General features: G+C 43.5%; 2 protein-coding genes and 1 pseudogene across 7 annotated transcripts in view; all 3 read right to left on the bottom strand.

Annotated features, from left to right (window-relative positions):
* Positions 1-1,423: 1,423 nt before the first annotated feature.
* Positions 1,424-23,714, bottom strand: VEGFD (vascular endothelial growth factor D). Its single transcript, XM_066619035.1, has 7 exons — positions 23,171-23,714; positions 10,099-10,309; positions 7,973-8,163; positions 6,933-7,081; positions 5,864-5,961; positions 3,416-3,611; positions 1,424-2,074 (listed from the first exon to the last, which is right to left on the bottom strand). Exons 1-7 carry the CDS (start codon positions 23,252-23,254, stop codon positions 1,948-1,950), a joined length of 1,056 nt encoding a protein of 351 aa, XP_066475132.1. The 5' UTR covers positions 23,255-23,714; the 3' UTR covers positions 1,424-1,947.
* LOC136647019 (5S ribosomal RNA) lies at positions 7,455-7,574 on the bottom strand (annotated as a pseudogene).
* Positions 23,715-24,111: 397 nt separating the features above from the next.
* PIR (pirin) overlaps positions 24,112-24,619 on the bottom strand; it is a 29,322-nt gene continuing 28,814 nt past the window's right edge. For all 6 annotated transcript variants that reach the window (XM_066619039.1, XM_066619037.1, XM_066619038.1 and 3 more), the window contains one exon: positions 24,112-24,522. In XM_066619039.1, coding sequence (XP_066475136.1) covers positions 24,407-24,522 — 116 coding nt within the window. In that variant the 3' untranslated portion in view covers positions 24,112-24,406. The remainder of the gene's footprint in view (positions 24,523-24,619) is intronic.

Below are 24,619 nucleotides of genomic sequence, written 5' to 3'. Positions count from 1 at the left end.
TGGGGAGGGGGAGGAAACATTTAAGACATTTATATCCTGCTTTTCAATTAAATGCTTCCAACATGACTTACAAAATTAAGAAATAAGAACAAACATGCCACCAAGTTACAAAGATAAACTATAAAATTAAATTTATAAAATCATAATAAAAGAATCAAAAGCAATCAAAACAAAACCAGAAAGCAAAACATCATTTTCATCTAGTGCCTAACACTCATAAGAGTAAGCATGAACAACCTTGAGAAGCGCATTCCAGGATCAGGACACCACAATCAAGGAGGCACATTCTATAATCACCATTCATGAACAGCCCAATCCTATCTCCTTCTGGTCCAGAGCATGCAGTGTGGCCGACAGAGCACATGTTGCATGCTTTGGGCTGGCAGGAGACCAGAGCCCAAGAGAGGTAAAGTAAAGAACATTTTTACTTAGTTTCCCATAGGCTACCTAGTCTCCAATGGGTCTTGTCAGATCTAAACCAGCAATTTAGCTGCATAAGTATGAGACTTGGGGAAGGGGGGATAGGATCTGGAGTGCATAGCTACCACTGAGATCATCTCCTGACCCAGCCTGATCCCTGCCCCAATCCACTTCCAAAGCACCCCCACTGCCAACCTACCTGCTCTGGTAGAGCTTCTGCTGGCTGCCATTGCCAGCGCGGAGCTTGCCGACTCCCACACCATTGAGAGCAGACTGCAGAATGACAAAGTGGCAGTGCCACCAGTGGCCCTGGCTCTAAGCTAGCTGATCAAGCCAGCAAAAAATTGAGGCCATAATTTCTAAAGGTGAAGGCACATAGAGCCTGGATCAGTGATTTCAGCCTTTTTCATCTCATGGCACACTGAAGGCACTGAAATTGACAAGGCACACCACACAACTACCAGCAGGAGCTCACATCCCCCAACAGCCCTACTAATAAATGACCCTTCCCCAAACTTCTATGGTGCATCTGCAGATCATTTAAGACACACCAATGTGCCACTGCAAACTGGTTGAAAATTGCTGGCCTAGAGTCTCTTCAGATGGCCTCAGTGAATGGGCAAGTTCACTCCGCTTCTAATGATTCTCCCCTCTCCATGTAGAGATGGGCAAGGACCCTACATGTATAAATAAAAGGAGAAGGGAGTGAACTATTGGCCAGGGCTGGAAGAACAGAAAGAACAAGTTTGCCACCACAGGAAATTCCCTTCCTGCCCCTAGCTTCGTTATACCCCATTGTCACGGACCCCCAGTGCTCTCCATCACATAGCTTCCCTCTTGCACTGATGAAAGTGCATGACCTCACGCAGAGTGGAGTAACTGTTCCAGATAACAAGACATGAACCTTCCTGTGTATGAAATGGCACAAGCATGTGTAGAGACAGGACCCTAGTTTGCTCCTTCTGACCAAACTTGTATTTGAAATGATGCAGGGCAATATGTATTTATTAATAACTGAGGCCTTTATTTTCCTATATACATTTTAAATATGGCACACCAGACAGTAGTTCTACAATAAATCCCAGTAATAAAACAAAAGCGGACAGTAGATCAAATAATTCAGTGCTGAATGTATTAGGGAATCCGGTGAATTCTGGAAGGACGGAATATGTTCCTCTACAAAAATATGCGCAATAATAACTGCAGGTTAAGTGTCTAGAACTTTTGTTTTCTGCAATTTCCAACCTATTGGGTGACAATTGCCTTTATAAGCATAGAGTTTTTTCTCCACACAACAGTGGTGGATTTAGGTCTTTTGCAGTGACCCTGGCAGAACCTTTTGCAGTAGACATCTAAGCCAGATGATAATGTCCTTGCAGATCCACTCATCATCTTATTCACGAATACAGACTGGATTTTCTTTTTGCAACAGCGATTCGAGCAGTAATCATCCTGTCCTATGATTATGATGATAGCCAGCTACTTTGCACAGCAGTGTGATGTTTTGTGCATGGAACTGCAGCTTGATTAAGGGGTTTCTTTGCTTTGGGATCCATGAGAACTTCTTCCACCCCGCAGACAGCGACAGTGCCTTGCGCACGCTGGCCGAGCAGTTGGGCACATTCTAGCCTGGAATGGGCATTTGTCTTCACAACTGTTTAAAGACAATAAAATATAAAAGATGAGATGGTAAACGTATCATGGTATGGTGATGTCATACCATGGTATCATGGACGATGGTTAAGACAATATGAGTTGGAAACGATTATAAGAGCATGTAGCTCCATTCTCATAAAGGCAGGACCTCTTTATACCTGACCTGCTTGCTCCAAACCCCATATAGGTAGACTAATATGATCAGTACAATGTGATCAGTGCAATTGCGTTATCGTTTAACAAATACACCACAAGAAGTCTTCCTCTAGCATTTGTGCAAGAGTCTGTGGAATACCACTTACAGTCCAATCTTACCCATTCCACCTTGTTGATGCAGCTGCAACAGAATGGTGACCACTGCCTATGGTGGGAAGACAGTTGCAGAAGTCTTCTCTAGGTAAGGAAACAATTGAAGACTACCCTTACCCAGAGGTAAGCCTCCACGATACAGAGGGGTCTACTCAGATTTGCAACACCTATTTTGCTGTCACAAGTCTGCATTGACCCATGCTGAAAGATTAGGCCCAGAAAGGAGATTGGATATCAGCAGTGCCTTTGCTGCAGATCCTACTCCTCTCCTTGGACCTCTCCACATCTGCCCAGACATCCTGCTGCAAAGCCTGCTGGGACATTGGGCAATAGACTTGACTGCCCAGAGTGTTCCTGTACCCAGATTAAGCAGCAGTGTGGCAGAACAATAAGCACTGGTCAGAACAGGAAGGGCTTTTTCAGAGCACAGCAGTTTCCAATTTGGACACTGCTGTCCTAATGCATGTTGGGTGTGTTGAGTGATAGCCTATTGGCAAGTGGGGAAGGTGGGCAGGGGAGCTGCTATATGACTCAGCTGGCCAAGAGCTTTGTACAACAGCTCCTCCTCCTCCCTCCCTGATCACCAGGCAATGGAAGCAACCCTGAGAGGCCCTATGGTGACACAGGTAGGTTATACATATAGATGGGGTGCTTTGTGCAGCAGCAACTGTTACCCTGCACATGCCTGAACTTGTCTGATCTTGGCAGCTAAGCAGGGTCAGGCCTGGTTAGTACTTGGATGGGAGACTGCCTGGGAATACCGGGTGCTGTAGGCTTCTACCATAGTCTTTCGAGACTGAAGGTTGCCAACCATTTTTTGTGCAGCAGTAATGTGCATCTTTAAGGGATTGGCCCAGTTGCAGGAGCCCTCTGGTGGGCATGGGCCACTGGCTAGTTACCAATCGGATCTAAGTCTGGGTGCCACCTTCTCCCCACCATTCAGCTCTACAACCAACCCGGAGGAGTGGGTCAGGTGCTTGGATGCGGCCTGAATGGACTGTTTTGAACTGTAACGCAAACAAATGCTCACCTGCACGTTTCTGCATTAAACATCTTGTGTTTCTGAAAGCAGCTCTCCTGGTTCTCTGCACACATGTAACAGCTGCAGTTCTCTTTGTTCTGAAATAAATTGCCGGCGCATTTCCATTTACAGATGCACTCACAACTTTCTTCATCAAAGTCCATATTTGGTGCACACATTGCAAGTTCGGCAAGTGGAGGGAGACCTGGCACAAGAGAAACATGTTTTGTAGGAGGAAGGGAGAGAGAGAGAGAGAGAGAGAGAGATATTTATAAAGGCTGTTCTCCGCCGAACGAACTTTTTCAAATGTTGGCAGCTCATAGTTTGCCAAAGGTCACCGAAATAAGGTCTAACTCCAAAGGTATAATATCCTGCAGATTTATATCCTGTCTTGGATTAAACCAATAAAATGCACAATCTGTTCTATCTCTGGTCCCAGGAATTTGGACTATTACCAATATACTTGTAGAACTGCAGAACCCAGTACTCAAAAAGGACATAATATTGGAAATCCATATTGGATAAAAAGAAAACCAGAGTCTGGTGTGCAGCAACTGTTACTCTGCACATGCCTGATCTCAGAAGCTAAGCAGGGTCAGGCCTGGTTAGTACTTGGATGGGAGACTGCCTGGGAACACTGGGTCTTTTGAGACTGAAGGTTGCCAACCACCAGAGTCTGCCTAGATTTTGGTGATCACCTACCCTTTAAAAGTCATTTGTTCTGGTTTATTTTGGACAGGATTCTAAGAGCTGCTGTTGGCTTAGGCATACCCAGTGGGATTTTTGTCTGTTTTCTTGGAACAGCAGACTTTTTTTGAAAGTCCCTGGGGTGGGAACGAACAAAGAATAGGGATGGATGACTTGCCTTACCTGACTCCCTCTCTAAGCAATTCCTGGAACTTGCTTGTAAGGATTTAAATTCCCCTCCATTTTTGAATAGTAGGCACTCATGCTGTGTCTCTGACAGCTCTTGAACTGCCTTGAATGTCAATGCATCTTGGCCCATGGGAGATGGTGGTGGTTGGGAGTTTGTAAATCAAAACATGTTAATCATTTGCTGGGCATGTGATATTTGTTCTTATCTGGTGGGCTGGATTCTGTGCTCTGCATGGATCAGCTATGTTGTTGATGACTGACTCTTCACTTAATTGTGATTTGTGCAGTTACAAAATGCTTTTACTACCAATTTGACAGAGGTGTCCTTTTGCTGGTGGATGCAGAGGTGGACTTTTAGACAGTATTTTTCCACACCTTGTAACTCTGCTGCCAGCAGAGTTACAAGGCATGGAGAAATATTGCCTATGTCCACCTCATTTCATTTTAATGTCATTCTCATTTTATCCAGTCCAAATTTCCATACTTAAATAACTAAGGGTGCAATCCTAACCCCTTATGTCAGTGCTTTCTGGCACTGACTTAAAGGCAATGCAGCCCTTGCAGTTCCCAATGCAGTAAGGGAACATACATTCCCTTACTTTGATGAGGCCTCCATGAGTGACACCCAACTGCAGGACGCAGCACACGTCCCATTGGCACCGCTATGCTAGTGCTGGAAAGCACTGACATAAGGGGTTAGGATTGTGCCCTAAACCAGTGAGTAAGTGTAAATGCTACTGCTTCTATGATATCAAAAGGGATCATTAGACTGAGCAGGACCAGCCCATCCATGAGATCAATTGAAGTGGTTGCCTTGGTCAGCAAATTAGCAAAGGACAGCAACTTCTGTCTGATTGCTTCTACTGATCCCCCTTCGCCTAATCCTCCTTCCAGTCCTTGGCGTATTTCCACTTCCAGCGAATTTCTGAAAAGCAGTGCTCAGCTCAGCAGTGCTCAGTACTAAAGGGCCTTCATGTGGAAGCAACTGTAGTAGCTGTACTGAGCAAGAGCAAAAGCAGGAATCATAACCAACCCTGGCCAGTAGTTTTTCTGCATTTCACAAAATGGAGGCTACTCAGTTGGTTGGCAACCTTCAGTCTCGAAAGACTATGGTATAAGCCTACAGCACCCGGTATTCCCAGGCGGTCTCCCATCCAAGTACTAACCAGGCCTGACCCTGCTTAGCTTCCGAGATCAGAACATGTACCTTCCCCAGGAGAAGCACCAGGCATCAGTGAACTAGGACATTGGCCCAACAAAGAGCCATCTCAGTGGTCCAGTCGCTGAACCTCCCCAATTCTGCTAGCAACAATGACATGAGTTGGTTGACAGGCTCACATCAACACTGTGTCTGGCATGCTGATCTACAATATGGGTATCCCCCTAAGATCCCTACATCATTGCAGGTGGGGAGGGAAGAACTGCTCTCTCTCCAAATTCTATCCATTTGCTGATGGGGAGATGGGAGGAGCTGTTGCCTGCTATTACCACCCACACCACCAGTTGGTTTGAAAGCTGGGGGGGGCAGCATGGCCTGCACAGCCTAGTGCTTTGCTTTAGCGAACTGATTCTAGCACTGACCTTCCCTTCTGCCAGGATGATCTTTGTCTATAACACATTCACATTTACTGTTGTCCCATATCCAGCCATTATGACACAGTTTGTTTATATGGAGGCAGCTACAAGGAAACAGAATGCAAATTATTTTGGGAAAACATTGAAAAATTCACTCAACTATAAACATAAGTAAGTACGTTTCTCACAGGGCAGCTTGGTTTGGCTAGTTGAGTTACACAGATTGGTGGGATTCTATGTATTGGGTTCAAACGGTTTGTTCCGAAACTTGTGTAATCAGATGTGACTGTAACATGCCTGACTTTAAAATCATTCACTAAGAAGCCTCATTAGCAGCAAAGGAACAATTCAAGGAACATTTGCTTACTCATCAAACTGGAGCCTTAAACTATGTTCCAACAGCCTGCTGTTCCCTAATTTACTACAGCTGGCTATGTCAAATTGTGTTTTTTTTCTCTCCAAAAACTTTGTAAAGGATTCCACGTTAATTAGAAACTGCTGCCAGGAGACACTTTTTCTTTATATTACTTAATGTATTTTTACACAGGCTTTTTGAAGCGGTCATCACATGCTTTGTTGGCTTAAAAGTTATACCTGTTCTTGGGTATATTTGGGAAGCTGAATCCAAAAATGGCATTGGTTTTGTCAGATTGGCTCTACCTTTGGGGATATAGCATAGCCACCTTATATGCCGATTCAAGCAGCTTCCTAATGAGGAAGCCATGGCATCGGCTTCATCACGAGGAAGCTATTTGAATGAGCATGTAAGGTGGCTATGCTGTATCCCCGAAACTACAGCCAATTGGGCAAAATGCCATTTTTGAGTTCAGCATCCCAAATATATCCTTAATTTGTTCAAACATCTTTTGCAACTAAAAAAGGGGGTGTTTTTTTTTTTGTAGGCCTGTGTATTTTTTTTGTGACACTGAAAAATAAATATTTTCCATGCTGTTTTGATGATATTCTGATCTTCAAGAAATGCAACATCACTGACAATCCTTGTAGATCTTCATGGTTGGTTTGTTTTAGAGACAAGGGATATAAAGAAAGTGAAAAAAGAAGCAATCCATCTTACCGATCCTCTTCTGGATATTGGACAGATCTTCGTATGATGGTATATGGCTGACGCTGAACATTTGATAAGCACTTACAACCCGTGTGGTTGGCAATTTTGACTTGAACTGGGTCTGGTATGTTGGTTAAAGGAACAGAAATTTCAAAGAGCTGGAAAATTTAAATAGGGACTGAAATGTTAGTGATATTGTCAATTCCTTTATTAAAATACCCCTCCAACTTTTTCCTCCTCAGTGAATTGTTTTCTTACAATTCACTATTACGAACAGGTGATGGACACATGCCAGACCATGGGTTGTCTGACATATGCCTGCCATATGTTTTGAACTGTTTGGAGAAATGTGCCTCCCCTTCACATGCTACACAGTTTTGTTCAGTAAACAAGGGTACGTGGGAAGGAAAGCTTGCATGCAGTACCAAATTGCTGAGGATTCTGGGGTGAGTACCTGCTATGGGCCCAACATAGCACTTCCACCTGTTCCCTGATGGTTGGCAACCTTCAGTCTCGAAAGACTATGGTATAAGCCCACAACACCTGGTATTCCCAGGCAGTCTCCCATCCAAGTACTAACCAGGCCTGACCCTGCTTAGCTTCTGAGATCAGATGAAATCAGGCATGTGCAGGGTAACAGCTGCTGTTGGTGCTTTGGTTACTACAATGGCCAGCCATACTGAGGATTCAGGGGATGGTCCAACCAAATGGATACACTGATGGGAGTGAATCCACAACCAGGGCCCAACCTGGCCAATATCTGATGCTAGGATTACACATGTGCCATACAATGAGTGAATAGGCTCCTAGCCCTGTAGCCCACCTTATGTGACTTAGGGCACACACTGTCTCCCAACTTTCATTCCCAAACTGCAAATTGGGAGATAATAGTCATCTACCAGCATACAGGACTGTTGTGATGAAGAGTCATGTTTAAAAAAGGACTCTGCAAATGATAAAAATGTATAATGAGTGATTTATTCTAGCCTATCTGGCACACTAGAATCTCCTTCAGGCATGCAACCACAGAGTAGGAAACGTCTAAATACCATTTTGGAAATATAGGATGTACTTGTGTTCATGCAGCCCAGGCTCTCTTCATTGCAGCAGCCTCCACATCTGTACACATTCACACAAGGAGGCTTGAAGAACTTATTGGTGGTTGTCCCCAGTTCTTTGGCAACTTCTACACAGGTCTCCCGTGGCATACACTGAGTCCTTTGCCACTCCTCATCTATAACTGGAGAACATAGAGCCATTCTAAAAGGACAGTAGTCGCAACTGGAATAATCGGTCATCACTAGCATGCCATCTGAACCCTTACAGCTGTGCGATGGAACATTACTGTCTGTGGTTTGGGTCTTGTGCTGCCAGAACTCTCATTCCATCAGGCAGTGGCGGACCTCCCATTAGGTTTGATGGGGCAAATGCCCCAGGCACGAGCCTGTAGGACCCTGCAGAAGCCTCTTTGAAGCTCCCAACAGAGTTGGAAACTGTACTTCCAGTTTCCCAGAAGCACAGTTTATAGCTTCGGGGAAGCATCAGGAAGCTTCCCCGACACAAGCTCAGGTTACACAAGGCTCCATGAGCCTCAGGTGAGTGAAGGGAGCAGTGACAGCTCGTTGGGGGGGGCACCATCATGAACCCATGGTCATGGGGCTGGGGAGATCCATCACTGGTGTAAGGCCCTTTACTGCTGTGGCAAGTGACAGGCCATTCAGTGCAACCTGACCAGCATGTGCGGTATCAACATAGACTGCATGAATCAATGTGAACTTGCATCAGCAATATTGCTGGTGCAGGTCCAAGTTGACCCATTGCAGCTGCTGGGGCTTACCTGGGTGCAAGGAGACAAATGTCCCCTTACCCTGAGGAGACCTCCAGCAGTCTAAAACTCACCATGGGAAGCAGCATAACCGACTGACGCCTTCCCCTCCCCAGCACTATTCATTTAAAAAAAGAAAGAAAGAAAGAAACACAGGCCAGGACACACATTTAATGCCACATACTTTGGTTCTGAGCAAAACAACAGATTATGTGGAGACATTGTCTTATACACCGGCCACAGAGTCCTTTGAATTTAATACTAAAGCTGTTTTTGTCATTTCCTTAACACAATCCAGAGGATGGTTGCTTTAAACGGATTTTTCCACTCATCAAAGGAGGAAGAGACGTAAACATGCCACAATATCTAAAAGTAGCCATCTGAAGAATGAGTCAACAACAGCATGCAAAAAACATGGAATTTGCCAGCAGCCCAGAAACAAATATGCTGAAGAGCAAACATTTAAATTCCTCTTTTATGAGGTGTGTCCTGATATAAAACACCTCATTAGTGTTGACATTGCTGAGCAGGGGCTGCCCAGAGGCCTAGTCTTACCAAGTGTAGTAGCTGAGCTTAGAAGTCCAAAAAGAATGTTATCCTCGACTGGTGTGATATGGCCTTTGCCTCCCTGTGACTGGGCCCAATGGTGCCATCTCTTCAGCTAGCCCTTGGAGCTCTCTCTTTAATTGTGGTTGAGCTGCAGAAATTACCAGGTAGGTTTCCCTGCTAATTTGGTATATTGGAGGTCAAGAGAACGCCAGACCAATATTTTTTTTCTGACCAGTTATTGACTCTAGCTGGATCCCATAGCAATGTTCAAATGGCAGGTATATGTGGGCCTGGCAGATCATGGGTCCGCTCCAGCTTTTCCATGGAGGCTGGTACTACTAACAAGGGCAAGCGATCAATCTTGCCAGAGAATTTAGCTCTGGAGGCATTGCTTTGACAAAGCTACCTCCACCTTCAGTGGACACCCTTACAGCCCAATTCTAATTAACCATGTGTAGCAAGGCCTTCTTAGGAGGGGGGCTGAGGAAGGCAGTGGGAGGCAATGAAGAAGGCACTGTCCCTGCAGGTGTGGCACCCTGGGGCATTTGCCCTCCTTAACCTCCCCCCCCGTACACCAGTGGAAGCAGGATGCCTCTTAAAGATCCTTAAAGTGACCATGATCACTTAAAGGCAGAAAGCTTGGGTGGTGTTATAAACAAACCAACAAACAAGAGACAAAGAAAACAAAGGCACAGGAAGAATCCTCAGGCATGGTTCCATACTTGTAACATGAATACCGCCAACAGCCCTATGCGGGCTAGCTAGCGTGTTTAACTTCCCTCCAGATATTCTTGCACCTACTTTTGAGTACGTCAATATCATAGAAAGCTGCGGCAAATCTGGTAGAGCGATGCGACGCAGATCTGGAATCCATTGATGCCACACTCTTAAGTTTTAGTCGGCACTTCCACAATTTCCAGTCCTCAGAGTGGGTAATTCGGAGCAGCTCTTCCAGACTAGCAGCTTTCCTAATCTGCTGCTCTGACCATTCCAGTGCAGACAGTGATGTTTTCTGCAGAGATAGAGGCAAAGCCCAAAGGGGAGAACCAGAACCAAATCAGTCTCATGTTCTGCATTATGCTAGATTAAGCAATGTGATATATGCTTAGCTACTTTATTGATATCGAATTAACTGATAAAAAAATTATTCTATGGTAAAATGCCATTATTCTTGTCCATTAGTTGTTAGATACCCTAGAATGACTAAAGAAGCTGGAGGATCAGAGTCCAGCCCCAGATATGGAATCACCTGAGCAGGAATGCAGCTGTGATGTAAACGACAGAGTTTGCTTGCATGTATAGGAGGGATTTCATGGGGTTTCAAAATAAGTGTCATGTTTTATTTAATTACCCACCACTGCCAAGCAAAGATTAGCAGATCTTCAGTGTTGCTCTTAAGCACCTGTCATTCAACATGGGTTACAGAACTAATTAGAATGGCTCTTCTGAAGCACTGTAGATATTTGCAAGTCACATTATTTTACAATGGACAAGACAAAGTTCAGAATTTTGCCCTGTACACAGGAATTATTTGCATAGTGAAATACAAATAAATTATCATTTGCCTTCTGGGTATCCAAAACCTTTGTTTCCTGAATTCAGTGTATCATCCATAGAATTCTAGGCACAAGAAGCTCTATGTAAGCAAAAGTTCTTTATGTCTGAATACAGTGGGCCCTTTGCATCTATGGGGGTTCCGTTCCCAGACCCCACCCCATGGATGTCAAAATCCACAGGTGGTCAAGTCCAATTTAAAAACACTTTTAAAAGTTAAAAAAATTGTTCCCTACCGTAGCGGCATAAACCACACCAGCAGCAGGGCAGCCTCTAGTGCACATCTGGGGTGTGCCAAGGCATGCAACTTCCTCCCTTGGCGCCTGTGCATACCAGAATGCATCACAGAAGCATTTCCAAATGCTTCTGCTGGGCATGCCAGGGACAAGGGAGGGCGTCGCGGGCCTCATTGTGACCCAGAAGTGACTTCTGGGAGTGCCAGAGACTGCCCGGCAGTCTCAGGATCCATGGATGGTGGAATTCACAGATATTGAGACCGCAGATAAGGAGGGACCATTGTACATGATTATCCCAAATACTTAGGAGGTTTGGTACAGTAGTTCTGTTCCAAATATAGGGCACAATAACTTTCTTGATTGTAATCTCTATTAAATGATTAACATAAAAGTGCTTGTAGTTATCAAAGACAAAGGGCTGGTCTGGACAATACTGCCACAGGATTAGAGATGAAAGGATGAGAGTGTGCACAACCTAACCCTCCCTCAGTGGGGCACAACCTAATTACCGTATGTGGTCAACCTAATTCCACATCTTCTCTCCAAGTGCAATGGAATACTATTACCTTAAAGTTCCAATAATATCCCATGTGTTTAGTCAACAGCACTACGGCATAATGGAAGGGAGGCAGGACATGGCCCACTTACTGGTATATCCAAACTGCATGGGAGCAAGAGTCACTCAGATACTATCATCCAGACTAGTCCAGTTTAAACAACCTTTGAACAAGTGTGTTTTCATTTGTCTGCTAAAATAGTTGAAAATGTCAAGTAAATCAAATAGAGCTTTGATTACATAGCTAATCTTGTTTAGTTTATCACTCTGCATGCTTACTATTTTAACTGTAAAAACTGGTTTCATACTAGAATATAATTATCATTGTTGAACTTAAGCAAAGTCATATGTTTTTCCGTAACATTGACTTCTCATATTTTCCAAAAGTTATTTTGAGCCACAAAGCAAAAGTTGGTTTTCCAGCACTAGAATGGGAGTAGTTCAGCTGGATCAGGCCAAATGCCCATCTTGTCCAACTTCCTATATCTCATAGTACCCCACCAGATGCCAAAGGGAGTGCACAAAACAACAAGATACCTGTATCCTGTTGCCACTCCCTTGCATCTGGCATTCTGAGGTAGCCTATGTCTAAAACCAATCATGTATACCAGTGTTATTCAAACTGTGAGGTGCAGCTCTTTAGGGCGGCGCCAGGAACTCAAAGGGGAGGCGCAGGATGTCCTCTCTCAGTGATACAGTCACACCCCTGGGCAGAATACGAGCCCGACTTCTGCCCGTCGTCTGCGCTTTTTTTTAAAGCAGAAGAAAGGGGAGTTGCTCAGCTGCGAGAGTGGCTGCTGCTGCCCTGTCCTCTTCCGAGCATGCTCGGCTTGCAGTCCTTAACCTTCGCTGATCCTTGTCTGGTTGGTTCCCAGTTCCCAGCCTGGGATCGCTTCTCATCAAAGTGAAATCTCTCTTTTCAACCCCTCCCTCTTCCACTCCCCCCTTTCGATCTCCAAACCTTCCCGCTTTCCTCCCCCTCCCCAAATAAAACGCTTCCTATTTTACCAGTCACCAGGGGTCTTAAAGTTGCTTCCATGCAGTTGGCAACTGGGGGGAGGGGGAGAGACAAGCACACACTTTACTTGGCCAGGAGCAGAAAAGGGGCACTGTTTTTAAAGTGATTTATTAATCTTGTTGTTTGACTGAAGAGGAAAGGCTGTATTTTTAAAGTGAAGAATCTTGCTATTTGATGGGAACACTTATCAGCCATTGATGAAGTGATTGCCAGCCCAATCCTATCCACACTTTCCTGGGAGTAAGCCCCATTGACTCTAATGGGACTTACTTCTGAGTAGACATGCATAGGCTTGAGCTGTGCATTTCCTAGTATAGGAGACAAATCAGCTTCCTAACCAAACCCTTATCAGCTCTGATATATTTTCATGGTCTATTTTTGTTTTCCCCACCAGCTTCTGGAAAAAATTAATTTCATTAAATAAATAAAGGGTTCAGTCCTATCCAAGGAGAATGGGAGAGATGACTAGTTGGATTGGGGTCTACAGGGGTGTGTGTGTGTAATGTTGGTCAGACTGGTTGTTCTGAAAGTTCATTTGATAAAACAATTCTATTGGTATGCTTACAAAGTTTAAAAAAATGAGTCCTCCTGGACCAGACAAAATCTACCTACTCCAGCATCCAGTCTCCAACAGTGATCAGCAGCTGATCATTTATAAAGCATGTATATTGCTGTGTATTAATAATATATTTTTAAGAGCTGCATTTAATTAATGATATGATTAATATAATTAATATTAATGTAGTTAATATAGTTTTAATATTTAATATAATATTATAATAAATATAATATTATAATATTATATAATATTTAATATATAATATAAATATATTATATTTAATATAGTTAATATAGTTAATATTTCTGGCCACTTCCTGCTTAATGATGTCACTTCCAGCCCTCAGGAACACGATGGGGAGTCATGGCCAACAGCCACAGGGGTCAAGGGAGCCACTGGCCGGAAAAGTTTGAGTACCACTGATGTATACCAACCATGGCCTGTAACCTGTGGTGGAATTTTTCCTCCATAAATATGTCCAACCCCCTTTTAAAGGCTTCTAAGCCAGGTGCCATCACTACATCCTGTGGCAAGGAGTTTCACAGATTAATTACACACTGGGTAAAGAAATATTTTCTTTTGTCTAGTCCAACTCTCACACCTGCTATCCCTGTCTCAGCCTCCACATGTTCAAGTGCACAGCTTGCACATGGCCTGTGCATGCCATGCTCACACTCCTATATATTGTACCCTTGCCCTGGAAAAACTGAAGCTTAGATTGTGCTTATGGAAGCTTCTTTGTGTTCAGGTTTAGGTATATTCACACATTATATTGCATGCATGGACATGTTTTCAACTGAATGGCTGTGCATGCATTCATTTAAAGAGTCAGCACAAGGACCTGACTCCTCAAAAATATAGAGTACAGACTTTATGTCCTACTGTATGTAGATAGTGTGTAGATCGCACACACATAATGTGCACATACAGATCAATAGTCTGGGTAAGTTGTGTAGAGATTTTTATGTGTACAAGGACTTGTAAACAAAGAACATGCATTTCAGCACACACTGATTTGCGATGCAGAATGCATGTGTGTAGTCACAGTCCACAAAGAAAACACACAGCTGCACTCAGGTTCCATTAACATCTGTGGTGTTTAAGTATGCATAACACTGTGCTAACTCATGGCCTGTGTACATATAAATGATGTAACATTACAGGTCCATTCTCTGTTAATATCACTTCTCATAAAATACACACAGACACACACACACATTATTAAAATTTTTCAAGCATGCCGTAAAGCAGGGGTGCTCAATAGGTGGATCGCGATCTACCAGTAGATCGCGAGGCAACATGAGTAGATCGCGGAGCCCTGTCTCTCCAAACTGTTAATATGTCAGTTTCGACTAGTGACTAGACGAAACTGACATATTTAGCTAAACTGACACTGAAACTGACACTTTAGCTGCTCTTCAGGCATGCAGCAACAAAACTGACAAAACTGACTAGACTCCAGCAGGGGCTCCATACATTAAAGGGGGTGTCTGTCAGACGCTTCCTTCCCCCCTGGTAGATCTCCAGGCCTTGCTGGGTTTCAAAGTAGCTCTCGAGCCCAAAAAGTGTGAGCACCCCTGCCCTAAAGGGCCTTGAAGTGAAATGTTCATTATTCGATTAATCCAAGAACTGACAGTACAGTAGCTTTGAAACCTGCTAATGGCTGAGAAGGGGCTTTTCCAATCAAAAGCTAATATTTTACAGCTAAATTTCTGTAATACTAGGAACAGACCTGAAGCGATCACATTGACACACAACAAACTGTTTGCAGTTCAGCAAACACAGCTTATGCCAAGTTTCTGGGCGTGAAGTTAAAGAAATATTTTCCGTAATTTTCTAGAGACACCAGGGACCAATCCTATTCAACTTTCCAGCACTGATGCAGCTGTGCCAACAGGGCATGCGCTGTGTCCTCGGGTGGGGGAGCAGTTATGGAAGCCTCCTCAGCACTGCAGCTGCATTGGCACTGGAAAATTGGATAGGATTGGGGCCTAAATGAATGGAAAACCCAAGGCCCACAGCAAATCAATCGTAATGCATTAAAGGCTATTATCAATCCATGCACCTTCTTTTTCTTTTAATGGCTGCTGAACTAAGGCAGTAATCTTTCCTGGAAAGATGCCCCACTAAACATATTGGGATTTACTTCTGAGTAGACATGCATAGGATTGCTCTGCAAGCCCACCTGCTATGAAATGAGAAGCTTATCTCACCACCTCTTCTTCCTGCAGCTGAAGGCCAATCAGCTCCCTACTGGGATCTTTCGATAAACAAAATGGTCCTGACCCCTCTCTCAGCAACTAGCTTGTCTTGCAGTACTACCAGGAATGGTTCTTCCCAGTCTTGCTGGCAATATCAGGCTGAATCTGCACCAGAGACTCATAAGAAATCATGGGTTCTTTCCACAGGAACTTGAGTAGGTCACGGCTGTCACATAAAGGGGATTTTATGTGTTCGTGCACGTCCGTGTACATGGGTGTGTACATTGCTGCACACGCATTCTCAGTTGCCTCTCTCTTCAGCCTGGAGAGCTGTCAGTTTAATTCAAGGAATAGGGATGCTGCTCTCTCAGGCTAGGACAAGAAGAGGAGGACAAGCTCAACCAACTGCTCCTTTGGCTCCCCTCTGCCCCTCCTTTCTTGGTCATTCAGTGGGATGATGCCTGGGGTCAAGATGAAAGTCTCACTGCCACTAACACTTCCCCAACTAGGCATGGGAAAAGAGGAACCAGCTTTGGGGAATGGAGCAACATCAAAGGCCGAAATGAGAGCCAGCAGCACAGCTGCTGCTGCAAGAGCAACACAGTCTCAGCAAATGCTAGCTTCCACTTTGCCCCCCCCCCCTCCGTGCTTGCCCAGAGCTGTAAGCAAGGATTCGGTGGAGAGTGGTTCATGTTCTCTGGGGGCAAGGCAGCGCCACAAATACGCTGCCTGGAACACCACCAGGCAATGGAAACAGCTCAATGATAGTGAAGTGAGGTCCTTTGCCACCTAGGCTAGTCTGCCGCTGATGCAAATATTTAGTCTCACTCCATCCTCAGACTGGCACTTGGGCCACCTGCACTCTGGATGCTGGTGCCCCTTCTGCTGCTTGAACATGAAGAAGGCAAAGACAGAAGCAGCAGCCAGAGCGATCAGTGGCTTCCTTTTACATAAGGAACATGTGCCAATGATGTACCTTCTTCAGGCTTGAAGCGGCTGGAGCTCCATGCCAAGTTCAGAACAGGACACATCTCTCCACCATTATTGCCTGAGATTATGCCCAGTCACTGAACAAGAAACGTTTATGAGAATATTTAACATGCAGTACTGTCAGTTTTTATGCTGGTGTGATTTTTTTCCCCCTCTATCACTGTGAACTACAGGCTTTCAAGCACCACAAAAATCAGGTAGCCAGTGCTGTACCAGTAAATTTTAAAGTGCAACAGCTCATCATGACATCCCACATAGCCACACCCCATTGAGATTATAACAGCAGCAAAGAAGGACAAGAAAAGAACTTACATTTCTTCACCAGAGTGCTTTCTTCTCCTGCCACCTTTTTCTACTTTGACATATATTATACTTCAGTGAAAGAGCTAGATCATTTTAGTCCAGATTCTTAGAGCAGGAGTTTAAAAAAAATGAATAAAACTTGAAAAAATGGGATTTTAAACTATCCCAAATAAATAAGACAAGATATATTTTGAGTGCTAGCTTATGCAAGTTTGCTCAGAAATAAAACTCACCTGTGTTCAAGAAGTTGTACTCTCAAGTAATATTGGAGAGGATTGTAGCCATAATGTAACCTCAGCTACATAGTATCTTTCAGTTAGCCCTTGGGAAAGACTGGCCAAAACATTAATGTACTGTATGCCTCTCTAGGCAAATTTCTCAATTTGCCTTCTGCTGAGCCTGATAGTTCAGGTTGCAGGGGAGGAAGTGGAGTGGGGAATCGTCATAGGCAGCACCTGAATTCTGTTTCTGTTACAGAAGAAGATCCAGAGCTTCACTCAGCCCCTCCTACCCTGTTCTCCCAGGACTAAACCCTTGCTTGTAGTGGGAACTTTCAAGTGTCATACAATGGCATCTACACAGGGAAAAGATGAAGCTGGCATTTGTAAGCTGCTTCTGAACAAACTGGATCAATGCATTAGCTCAAGAAAAGCTTGCTGGTGACTCAATTGTAATCCAAAATATTGCTCACTTTTCAAGGGGGGGGGGAATCTAGGTTGGTTGACATTTCCTGATTTGTATTTCCGTAGCTACTTTGTTTTTGTGTCCTTCATATCAGTTTGCCATATCTTGAAAAACCAGCTATATACAGGTATGTGCCAATTAACAACAGTGAAATGTTCTCCTATCCCCGTTGTTATGAGATTAGGTCATTAAGTGAACATTCAGTCCAATCTATTGCCTTTGTTGTGTAAACAGACACTCCAGCTGTCTGCACAGGCTACTGGAGATGAATTGCCTCTTCTATGCATTAAGAGCCTCTCTGTTGTGTAAACAGACACTCTGCTGCAGGCTATAGGAGACAGGATTGCCTCATTAAGAGTATGGTTATTGTGCTTTGATCACCATCATATATGTAGTTTGTTGTTAAGCGAATGGCTATTAAGCAGTGCACACGTGTATAGTTACGTTTCTTAGGTGTTTTGAAGTGGTAGAAAGGGAAGGTTTCTCTTTACTTGTCCTCATGGGCAAAAATTGGATTGTCTCTAATAAAGCCCGTTCAGTTCCACTTTCCCATCCCAAAAGTGATCATTGTTGAGTGAGGGTCATAAAGCATTTTATCTGCCTTTGCTATTTTAAAACATGGTCCAGGATAGAAGCCTGGAAGTATTTAGCTTTCTTTCATAGCTTACTGGAGAACAATAGATCCTGGAAATGGGCAGGATCTGTTTTCAGGAATATAGTGACCACATTTTTATAAAATGTTGCTCATCATGATTTTACTCACTCTGAATCAGCAGAAGCAATGAGATGATGAAAGACAAAAAAAAATGACAACACATGTACTTCTCTAGGACTGCAATCTTAAACACACTTTCCTGGGTGTAAGCCTCATTTACTATGATGTAACATACTTCTGAGTAAGCCAGGAATCAAACTCTGAAAGAAAGGAATATTCAACACATTTTGCTTAATAGGGAAGATGGTTTGTACAGTAGCAGCCTTGGAATACTGTCTTGAGTTTGTGTCCAATTGTATTTTTTTTTTCAGGGGAATGAAAAAGAACTTTGAGACCTCACAAGTTCTCTTGACCAACTTTTCCTGGGCAAACCATATACCTCTGCCTACCCATTTGGTAGTCATCTGACTCCTCAGGTCTGGAAAGCCAATTCAGTCCCCATAAGAACATAAGAACATAAGAACAGCCCCACTGGATCAGGCCATAGGCCCATCTAGTCCAGCTTCCTGTATCTCACAGCGGCCCACCAAATGCCCCAGGGAGCACACCAGATAACAAGAGACCTCATCCTGGTGCTCTTCCCTACATCTGGCATTCTGACATAACCCATTCCTAAAATCAGGAGGTTGCGCATACACATCATCGCTTGTACCCCATAATGGATTTTTCCTCCAGAAACTCGTCCAATCCCCTTTTAAAGGCGTCTAGGCTAGACGCCAGCACCACATCCTGTGGCAAGGAGTTCCACAGACCGACCACGCGCTGAGTAAAGAAATATTTTCTTTTGTCTGTCCTAACCCGCCCAACACTCAATTTTAGTGGATGTCCCCTGGTTCTGGTATTATGTGAGAGTGTAAAGAGCATCTCCCTATCCACTCTGTCCATCCCCTGCATAATTTTGTATGTCTCAATCATGTCCCCCCTCAAGCGTCTCTTTTCTAGGCTGAAGAGGCCCAAACGCCGTAGCCTTTCCTCATAAGGAAGGTGCCCCAGCCCCGTAATCATCTTAGTTGCTCTCTTTTGCACCTTTTCCATTTCCACTATGTCTTTTTTGAGATGCGGCGACCAGAACTGGACACAATACTCCAGGTGTGGCCTTACCATCGATTTGTACAACGGCATTATAATACTAGCCGTTTTGTTCTCAATACCCTTCCTAATGATCCCAAGCATAGAATTGGCCTTCTTCACTGCCGCCGCACATTGGGTCGACACTTTCATCGACCTGTCCACCACCACCCCAAGATCTCTCTCCTGATCTGTCACAGACAGCTCAGAACCCATCAGCCTATATCGAAAGTTTTGATTTCCCCAGAATGTGTGTTGCTTCTCTCTCTTTTTGCAGCAGACTTAACATCTTTGGAGGAAATGTCCCTTATCCTCCTCAGACCATACTTTGCTAATCCCCCTTTGAAGGTGCCCTAGAAGTTGCCACAGGAGACAATGCCATACAGGCCGGATTCTGGTTACTCGCTGAAATACTCTGCACATACTCAGAGGCCCCTTCCTTTAGTATGACTTCAAATACTACAGGGCCAACAAGACCTGCAGAAGAACCACAAAAGTCATTGGCTTGACAGGTCTTTGGAGTCTAAACTGCTTTTTAGAGTGAACCGTAGCTGCAATGTCTTGAATTCCATAAAACAGGATCTCTAGAAGCAGAAAGAGCCACAAGCATATCATGAGAAGCAGAAGCAGTTTGCAAATTCTCTTGTTGACTCTCTGATGCCTGTTTATTTGAAGCAATGAGCTGTAAGGTACAATTAGCGGAGAACCCCAATACTCTGAAAGAGGAATTTTACATCTCAAATGTATATTCTTGAGGAAGCCCAGAAGAAACTGAGAGGCATCTACAGATGCTGCAGTGTGTCAATCCTTCCCACCTTCGTACAAAAGCTGAGGATCATAAAACAAAAACACTGTGGCTTCATTAGGATCAATAGGCCTGTTGGGTTGACAAGAACTCTGGGTTTCAACCTAGCTTTTCAGCCTCTTCAGGGGAGGAGTTAAATCTCAGCGTAAGGAGCTGGAAGCAAAGACAAGATATTTTCCACAAGACCTGTCCCTGGCTTTCTCTCTCCGCCCCCCCCCCCCACTTGTCTAAAGTTTAAAGCATCCTCTTTCCCTGCATGTTCTTCCAATCACACTATATTCCTCTCTTTTTCTGTGGCAGATATATATTTATGTGAGAAACAGGAAACTAATCTTGCATTTGTGATACATTAGACAGTGCCAGCACCAAGTTGCCAGAGGCCTTAGGCCAAACCCATGCTCCAGAACCCCAGGATGCCCCTAACCCTGATGGAGCATTTGGCCACTGCTGCTGATTCTGAGGGCTCAGAGGTTGGCCTGGCCAGTTGGACCCATTGAGGGGCGTGGGCCATCTGTCAATGCCCAACCTGGACAATCCTGATGCCACCCCTTCATTAGATCTAGGGGAATTAAAAAAAAAACTAATTGCACAGAGTGCTGCGAGATTCCAGCCCCTGCGTCAACAAATTGCAACATTAGAGACCTTTCCCTCTCTACTAGGGCCAGTTGTAGGTCTGTGTGGAGGAGTACAAGGTCAGCCCATCGAGGCCAACTGAAGTGGTTGCATGGCAAGATGCCATCTGGAAAATGCCATCTGATATTGCCTGCCACTCCCTGCCTTGAGGAAGCAAGCAGCAATGGCTGCTAAGAGGAACTGCTACTGCTACTGCTGACCACTTTGACACCACAGATGGCCCATCTGCCCAGGTGAGTAGGTGGGTGAGTACCAATGGCAGGTGCCAATGCCACCTACTGGATGATGCCATTCCTTGTGGATGATGGCAGAAGCTGTCACTGTCTGACATCAGTTGAGTGAAGATGGGGAAGAAGGAGGAGCTACAGCTGCTAGATGGGTGGCTAGGGGAATGGAGAAGAGGGTCTAATTCTTCCTCCAGAACCCAGGGTTAGGTTCCTTAATGCATCACTTCTGCAAACACTACTGCTTGGATAGAGGCCTCTGCTTGGATAGAGGCCTCTGCTGAATGATATTTAAGGCCCCAAACCTCTCTTTCAGCCCCTCAAATTACTTTCTGCTTTCCTGCGCAGTCAGAGGATCAGCCTCTGTCCTGCAAAATGCATGCCTGAACTTGCTATGCTATTGTGAACAAAGCTTGTGTTGAGCAGGTTGTAATCACAGTAAAGTCCTCCAAAAGAGAAAGCTAAGCAGGGTCAGGCCTGGTTAGTACTTGGATGGGAGACCGCCTAGGAATACCGGGTGCTGTAGGCTTATACCAGTCTTTCGAGACTGAAGGTTGCCAACCATCCTGTAATATACTGGGGGGGGGGGGGACACACCACATTCTGTGCTGTGAAAATATTTTAAAACTGAGCCTACTATAGGGATATTCTACAGAGAGATATCCTAAAATGTACTACAAGATGGGATGAGACATAATCCCATGACTTTTCTGTATACCATAGGTAGTATAATGATTAAATCCAACCCTGTTCAAGAAGCACTTTTCCATAAAACAATTCACTGCCCTTAGTACTGCATGAAAGAGGAGCTGTTTAGTTTATAAAGTGGGTTTCGAATAACATGCCACTCAAAAAGATAATAGCCTATCAATCACAGAATAGATCCCAAACTGTAAAATCAACAAGTATCATTTATATGATGAGGAACAAATTTACAACCAACTCCACGAACGTCTTCACAAAAGTTCTACTGTACTTCGTTCAAAAAGACTTAGGGCACAAGCCTATTCATGTCTACTCAGAAGTAAGTCCTATTGTGTTCAATGGGGCTTTCTCCCAGGAAAGTGTGGATAAGATCCCTCAGTGTCAAGGGAACATGCATAGAATTAATCAGATGAGAAATGAAAGAATGTAATGGAAAGAATATAGCCAATACTTAGAAGACAAATAAGTCTTATAAATTATTTGGGGGGGGAAACAAAACATTTACTTCTACTCTTACGTTCTACGAACGTTCCTCGTTCGTGCAGGAACGATCACACTGCATCTTTTTTTAGATTGACCTACACTGCATCTCTATATTGCTTCTGGAATATAATTCATATTATATCACTTTACTGCAGTCATACCCTAGGGCTTGACTGAGTCACACAAGCAAATGGTAATATAATGAGTTACTCTTTTGGACAGTGCAAAGAATATTATCATTAAAAGACATACAGTGTTGTTTTTTCTAAACTATGAAGGCTGCTTGAACTGTCTTGGTGGTTATACCAAGGGAACTAACTGTGCACTTTTATTTTCATACTAACTGCATGAACATAAAATCTTTGATGTGCAGCTTCGAAGTTATAACATATATTTATGCTGGAGCACAGTGGTTGTACCTTTATTTTTCTAACCTGCTGCAGCTTAAGGCCACCAATATTTAAGAAACAACATGTAAAGGAAATGTCATTTTTACAGTTTTTATTCTTGTCAAACAACAAAGCCTCATAGCAAAGTTGCAAGCAATGTAGTGGATTATCTTTTGAAAGTTTCCATCATGAACTAACTTTAGCAAGCATTTCTTATATGCCAGATTTGGCAGCAAAGATGTACTTTTCTCACCCCAGATAAGAATTCAGTCTTTATTACGCAGTACATACCAGATTGTTTTGAAGCAGCCATATACCAAAAAGGAAACCCCTCTAGAGGACGACAAATAAAAATTTGTCAGTCTGGTAGTGTCCTCAAGATTAAAATCTAGAGAGGCAGAAACAGTAATAAAAAGAGCAGAACAGACAACTTGGAATATAAAATTAACTCAGGAATTTTATTATACAAGCCTGGTTCTTTGAAAGAATGAAACAGATATGTGACAGCCAGGACTAAATATCATATATGAACTCTCAGAGTCCCTTTCCAAGAAAAGTTTCCAGGTACTGTTCATCATTCACAGTACAGTTGCATGCATGTAAAGTAAGTCTCAATCAGTTCAGTGGGGCTTACTCCCAAACAAGTGCATTTACAATCACCACTCACAGTTGTTGTAGACCAGAAAGCCAGGTAGTTCCAAAACATTTTTGAACTTCAGTGCAATGTACAATCAATTAAAGCCCACCTACCTTTACAGAGCCATGTTCAGAACCTTGCAGCAGATGTAGAAAAGACACCATGAATATATTTAGAGTGGTCCACGGCTTGTACATCCTTGTGTTTAATATCCACACTTCCGCTACACAGTTGGTCCCATACAGTTGGAGAAGAAATCTGTTTTGAAATGCATTTCTCTATGAACTGTTCCTTCTTTTTATTTTTTTAAAAGCAAATCTCAAAATGTTTACCCATCCACTGTGAACTAAGGAGTATATGTAAAAGAATAGCTGTGGCACAGATTTCTGTGTTTTAAAAAACCAAGTAGAAGTCACTTAAATGCCATTTTGTTCTGTTGTGGAACCTTTTTGGATTAAAAAGTCACCTATATAGTTTAAAAGCTTGTTTCCAGAAGTAGGCAAATACAGGTTCCAGTTCATAAACTCAATACATCTCCCACCTGGATACAAGAAGAAATTCAATATTCACTTGCGGTCCAGGAAACATTAAAAACCGCTAGGTTTTTTTTGGTGACCCACGTTACAGCTCCCTTTCAAGACGGCAGTATAACAACTAATGTTTGGAGCAAGAGGGAGCTGTAATCCAACTCTGTAGTGAAACTTTTTTTCACAGCCTTCATGGAAGCCAGCAGAAGCATGTGTCTTAAATCTGATACAGACACTGGCAAAAAAACTCAGCTGCGCTTTGGCTCAGATCCCATTTCTGTCCCTACCAGTGGGGTAGCATTTACTAAACTAACTGATGCAATGTGGGCTGCCGTTATTTTAAGGACAATTACCTGAAACCTGAAACTTCACAGCACATGATCTTACACGGAAGACATGCTGTGTCTTCTGGAACATAAAAGAGTGCCTTACCGGCATTTCCCACCAACCCCCTGCATCACTCCACCCCCTCTTTATGTTTTTTGAATTGCAAGACTTATGGGACAGAACTTTCCAAGTGCCAGTCATTTATTAAACCAGAATTTATTTATTTATTTATTTTTACAGAGAAAGGCTATGCATACAAAATGTTTTCAATACATAGAACATTTATATACATTGCAGGGGAAATAAAAAGGCAAATATATCAATCTCCAACAGTTCCTTTTGATTCTACACATATTACAGATACATTCTTTGGGCTAATCTGGCAAACCCACACAAAGCAGCAGCAAGCAGGGTTACTCATGAGTAAAGGCAAGATGCTCAAGGTATAATATTTGGAAATATCAGCCCAGCCAGTCTCCCCATCCACATCCCAAATCATTTGTTTCCAATCTTAGATTTCCAAGTGGTGGCTCTCTCAAATCCATTTCTTGCGTTTCTGTAGTCATCAATGGCTTGCAGAATTTCTTCCTGTGTATTCATCACAAATGGACCTAAGACAGATAGATTAACCCGAGTCCATTATTTTAATTTCATTGGAAGCAGAAGCGTAACTAAAAAGGCGTGATAAGTATGGCAGCTGCCACAACG

The sequence above is a fragment of the Tiliqua scincoides genome, chromosome 3, assembly GCF_035046505.1.
Source record: "Tiliqua scincoides isolate rTilSci1 chromosome 3, rTilSci1.hap2, whole genome shotgun sequence".
Classification (NCBI taxonomy): domain Eukaryota; kingdom Metazoa; phylum Chordata; class Lepidosauria; order Squamata; family Scincidae; genus Tiliqua; species Tiliqua scincoides.
The sequence above is the reverse complement of the archived record's forward strand: the minus strand, read 5'-3'. Positions and strand labels throughout refer to the sequence as shown.